The sequence below is a fragment of the Pseudomyrmex gracilis genome, unplaced genomic scaffold, assembly GCF_002006095.1.
Source record: "Pseudomyrmex gracilis isolate BER0280 unplaced genomic scaffold, ASM200609v1 scaffold_1264, whole genome shotgun sequence".
In the NCBI taxonomy this organism is placed as follows: Eukaryota; Metazoa; Arthropoda; class Insecta; order Hymenoptera; family Formicidae; genus Pseudomyrmex; species Pseudomyrmex gracilis.
The window spans coordinates 24,531-30,324 of NW_018021848.1; the positions used below are offsets into that span (position 1 = coordinate 24,531).

Sequence of the window (5,794 nt, forward strand, 5' to 3'; positions counted from 1 at the left end):
GACACAGGTACCTACTTAGCAAGTATGTTTGCAGGGTCTTGGCGAGGACCAACCACCCGGTGGGACGGTTGATCGAGGAGAATTGTGCGAACTGGTCTCCAATCTGCGAGGGCGTCCGATTTGGTCTCATGGAAATTGGCAAGGAGTTAGCGCCAGTCACTAGGAATGTTGTCAGGTATACGTTGCCGGGTAGCTTGGCCCTCCCTTTTGGGGTGGGTTATAGAAGGTGCTGTGTGGATACTGAGGTAGGGTATCGGATCCGTGGATCTGAGGATCCCCAGAGTGTGTTCTCAGACTATCTGTCGGAGACTGGTGCTACTCGAGTGTTTTTTACAGACGGTTCTCTGGTCCGCCCGAATGACGGTGCTTCTCCGGCAGCTGTGGGGTTTGCTGTTGTGTCTGAAAACCCGGTGTTGGTCCACCAAGAACGGATTGGCGCTTCATCTACCATTTTTGACGCGGAGGCGATGGGAGTGCTGTGTGCATTGGAGTATGCAGATGATTTTGGTTTTCCGTCAGTAGTGGTAGCCTCGGACTCACTATCTGTGTTACGTTGCCTGGAGTCATCGGACCCGAAAGGGGGTCATTCCTCAGTTGTGTACAAAATAAAGGAGGTAGATGTGAAGTTAGAAAGAAAGGGAGTCAGAGTTAAGTTTGTCTGGATACCCGGTCATGTAGGCGTTCACGGCAACGAGCTTGCTGACTCTCATGCAAAACAAGCCTTGTCTCTACCTGAACCGGCTGAAAAACAGAAGGTCTCTTCCCTCTTCCCCTCTATCAAGTCGACTATCTTACAGCAGTCTAGAGAGCATCTCCTTAGTTTGTCACGCTATAAGGGTGGTCGTTATTTTAAGTATGTACCGGAACCGCTGGGCAAACCTTGGTATTCTAAGACTAAGAAAGGGAAGTTCCTCCCTAGACAGTTAGTCACTCTGGTGTCTAGAATTCGTACACACCACACAGCAGTGAACAGCCACCTGTTTGAGAAAAATATAGTTGATAGTGCGAGCTGCCAGTGCGGCCAACCGGAACAGAGTGTTAATCATGTTTTCTTCCATTGTCCATGTAATAAAGAAAATACGGACAAGTTGCTAATCGATTTGTATCACAATGGGTTTAGCCCTTCGTGTAGCGTAGAAAAGGTAGCCTTTTCTGATAACTTTAGCGCCATGTTTGCTTTGTTAAAATTTGTCAATACAGCCAACATAAGTATATAACCGTCCTAGTAGATCGTTATCTCCTTTGTAAACAAGCTTTTACCCTTTCCTTTCCTTTNCCCTCCTACTCCTTTTACGTTTACCTGTCCTGCTTGTTCCCCTATTGTTACTAGATCCTGAGTCTCAGTACACAGCGCAGCAGGCAGCCTGGTGTCGTATCCAAGCTAACCTGTGCGCTTAAAGCAAAGACTGGCCGGTGCCTAAACAGTTAAAGGGGCACGGAGCCATAAGTGCGAAGAAGAAGAAGAAGAAGGAGCTTCAGGTGACAGATACGATTCCAGCTCCTTCAATTTTCTCTTTCTCTTTCTTTCATCCATTATAACGCTCTTGCAAGTGATAACTGATTTACATATAACGCAACACGATAATCCGCGTAACGTAGTCTTTTTTGGTTGCTGGTCACGTTTATTGACGACATCGCGTGTGCGATAACAAGATTGTCACACACGCCTGATTTGTTTTGGTTCCTTCGTGCAATTGAAGAAATGCGCGAATAATGGACGTTGACGAGAATTACGATAGCGAGCAGAGTGACTACAGCGAGCATCAAATAATAGGTAAGTGTGTGCTTTCTGTAAAATTTAGGAATTTTAAAGAGCGCTACACAGAAGTATAGTTTATATAATTAGAGAAAGAGAGAGAGAAAGAGAAAAAAATTATATAAATGAAAGTAAAGATTGGATGTAGAGACATGTAATGTATACATAGATCTGTTTTTTTTGTAGTTGCACTGTTGCATTCCTCTGTCTTTCCTTCTTTCAAACGCTTGATCATACATACCTACACATGTTTTACATTTGATTCCAGAAAATGTAACATAGTGCAGCTATGAAGAGAGCAGATCCTTATACATAATTTCAAGTAAACATTAAAGAAAATAAGGATCTGTTGTGGCAATAAAGTTTTACTTATAGTAATCCTCTTGTCACACACATGTAATTTTTGAATCACTAGATCTCTTTTGTATGTGTGATACATGTAAATAAAATAAAAAATGATATTGATGCAATTCTGTGTAAGACTGTCAAAGTGTTTAATGTTGAAGTTAAACTGCTTTGCAGAGGCTCCACATAATGACTCTGAAAATGAAGACATGAGCACAGATGAACCAGGTAATAGATTTATTAATATGTACATTCTTATGCAGTTTTTTTTATAAAGGACTATGCTTAGTTGGCCCACGAGTGAATTGTCATGAGTCATATATTAATCAATGGGGGGTATTCACAAAGTATGAAACAAGTTTTAATTGCCAAATTGAAGTCTGGTAAATGTGGAGTCCTTATCCTTCTTCAGGTTCTTCTTCCTCATTGGAGCTATCTAATATTATAAAAATTAAAAACATTATTGGCTGCTTTTGCTAGCACATGAATATTTTCGACAAGGTATTGGACATATCCCAGATATCATATGATTGTCATTACATGCACACAATATTCAACTGCACGACATTTTTGCAAGAGCAGTATTCTATAATGGCTTGAGCTCCTTCACTATCATGTTCTGTCAAAATGTACACATAGTAGTGGTATGATTCAATTAGACATATTTCAATGTCTTTGGTACAATTTGTTACTGCTGTCATCATGGGGAGATGTTCTGGATGCAAGGAAATTGGACAAAACCAGTGGTCATACATGGTCATAATAGCGAACTTTAGACAGCCTAGCATTCAGAGAACTTATTTTACAAGGTTGTGCCTGTGGAACTTTTGAATCCTTTCTTGATGCCCTACAAATCTAGCCACGTTTCAATGCTGTTCATTAATGATCCAATTTACATAAGAAACTGGGCATAATCCTTTTGTTCACACACAATGTAAATATATAACAATGTGAATATACAATAAACGTATTATGTTTTTAGATGCATCACGCTTGGATGAAGTTCCAAGTCCTACGGAAAATACATTTGATGTGACATTACCAGCAACACATTCTGTAAGTGCATTTTATGTAAATTTATTCTCTTCATTCTTAGGTCAAAAAGAGGACTTGGTTTACAATCATCATTTAAGCTTTCTCATCCATTTACTTTGATCATTCATACTCCCTATCTTAAACTAAACTATTTCTAATAATACTTGAATTTGCACTAATTTACATAATACTCTGATACATATTTACAATTTTACATTTTTTTTACAATTTTACATTTTACATATTTATACATTAATATATGTTCTTATCCTATTTGTACATTATATGGTTATTCTTTTACTCATTCACACTGTTTTTACTTTATGATACTTTCCCGTTGACTAAAATCTATTTGTATCATGTTATTTCTCGAGTTTATTCTTTTTTCTTTTTCTTTCCATAGCCTATCTAGTACCATACCTTTTTCCTTCTCTAATGTATCATTCTATATTCTTTTCATTTTTTTTGTTTGTATCTTTACTTAGACCTATGAACCATTCTTTCACTATTTCACATTCACATACGTAATGCTTAAATTCTGCTTTCATATTCTGTCTTCAATTCATATTCTGTTTCACAGAATATGCATCTTCTCTTATCCTCCTCAATCCAGTATTTGTTATTTTCCTCCATATTTCTACATCCGATTCTCAATAAGATTCTTACTCGATCTTCTTAAGTGCATTTTAATGGTTGAAAAACAATATGTAGCTATTTGAAGTATTTGCAAGAATTAACTGAATGTATTATAGTATTTAGGACAAAACTTAGAAGAATTAAGAGGAAGGACTATACTGGATGATGGCATTTATATGAATCTACCATTATTAGTAAAAACATCTGTATTGTTTCCTGGGCAAACATTACCAATGAGAGTCTTTGGTGGACAAACTATAGATATGCTACAAAATTGTATACGAAATGATCGTACTTTTGGTGTTGTGTGCTACGGCTATTACTCGCGATATGTCACCGAATTGGAGCGAGTAGGAATAGTAGGAATAGGAACGACAGCTGAGATCTATGAATACACAGACGGAGATGTAGTGGATCACGGTCGACGAGAATTTCGCTTGAAAGCTAAGGGCAGACAGCGATTTAAGATATTACGTGTTCTTACGCAGGTTTGACTTTGTTAAGAGTTTTTTACACTTAATGCGCTTTTAATTTCGATTTTTTACACTAAGTATTGTATATGTGTTTACAGTAATTTTATTTATTGTATATGTTCAGGATCCCGATAAAATTTCTGCCAATGTCAAGGTGTTACCAGAGATAACATTAGGACCACCATTTTTGGACCAACGTTTAGCTTCGTTAAATCATTTGAGAGTTTTCATCAACTCAAAGACAGATATGAAAAAACAAGAGAGAGTAGAAAACTTGGATGCTGCAGTAACTGTTTGGCCAGGTTGGGTCTACAGACAGTATGATCCTGTGAGATTGTCTTTTAAAATACGTCAACATTTGCAATTTCTTGAGACTAGTAAGTTTAATTAATATAAACGTTTTAACTGAGAAAATAATTTAAAAAATCTGTCAGAGCCAACACCGGTGCTGTTGCATTTTTTTATTTTGAATTAGTGGATCCACATTGCAATGTATATCTTTCTCTTATTTTTATATTATATCCTGCTTATAGGAGGTGGCAGTGTACCTACAGATCCTGTTGATTTGTCTTTCTGGGTTGCAAAAAATATTCTAATGGATCATGATGAAAGACTTATGTTATTAAGTTACGATTGTGCTATTTCTCGATTACAAAGAGAACTAAAATATCTTGTGGAGGTAGACCATTAAAATATACGTATTTGCAAGCACTTTATGAGATAAATTTCAAAATATATTTTTTGGATATATTATGTCTTTCACACATCAATTTTATGTTTGTTTTCTTTTTAGGATAAGATCTACGTGTGTGTTAATTGCGAGTCTCTTATTGGAAGACAATCGCATATGTTCCCAATGAATAAAGAAGGACCGCAAGGTACTTACGTTAATCCTGGCGGTGTTATACACGAAACCATAACTTTTTATCATGTTCAAGGAGTTATACTCAATAGCTCACCTCCTTCAACTGACTTCAGTTGGTTTCCAGGGTAAATTAATTGCTTTGTACAAAGCATAACAAATTGTTCTTACCAATTCTTACAATTAGTTCATAGACATTCTTTTTTTTGAATCTAACAATTATATACACATAATTTTAGATATGCTTGGACAATTGCCATTTGTAAATGCTGTCGCGAACATGTCGGTTGGAAGTTTACAGCAACAGAAAGTGATTTAAGACCCAAGGAATTTTGGGGCTTGACACGCAGAAGTTTAAAAACCAATTCTTTAACAAAATCTAAGAAAACTTAAGAAAGATTATAATTTTATATTTTTGGCATTAGAGAAATATCTCAACAGTCAAATGAACATTTTCCAAACAAACCAGAAACACTTTATATATAAATTTTATTTTATACTTATGTGTGTGTGTGTATATGTAATATAATTAATAAGCAACTAAAGCTAAAGAAAGTAATAATATTCAAAGCAATAGCTATTGCAAATGTTACACATTTTATCAAAAAAGTGAAAATATTTTTTTCCTATATATTTAAATATTGGTTGTACCTTCCTCGATATTTAATCTAATTATACGTGTATATA

The 5,794-nt window shown here is 36.2% G+C and overlaps 1 protein-coding gene across 4 annotated transcripts; it reads left to right on the top strand.

Moving 5' to 3' along the window:
- The first annotated feature begins 1,368 nt into the window (after positions 1-1,368).
- Positions 1,369-5,781, top strand: LOC109862015 (protein cereblon). Of its 4 annotated transcripts, none has more exons than XM_020441899.1 (8): positions 1,369-1,774; positions 2,172-2,329; positions 3,084-3,157; positions 3,889-4,260; positions 4,370-4,622; positions 4,779-4,924; positions 5,039-5,235; positions 5,347-5,781. In XM_020441899.1, exons 2-8 carry the CDS (start codon positions 2,212-2,214, stop codon positions 5,498-5,500), a joined length of 1,314 nt encoding a protein of 437 aa, XP_020297488.1. In that variant the 5' UTR covers positions 1,369-1,774; positions 2,172-2,211; the 3' UTR covers positions 5,501-5,781. The 4 variants fall into 4 exon arrangements, with proteins under 4 accessions (XP_020297488.1, XP_020297490.1, XP_020297489.1 ...); XM_020441901.1 differs by having other exon boundaries at positions 1,370-1,774; positions 2,263-2,329; XM_020441900.1 differs by having other exon boundaries at positions 1,370-1,774; positions 2,279-2,329.
- The last annotated feature ends 13 nt before the right edge of the window (positions 5,782-5,794 follow it).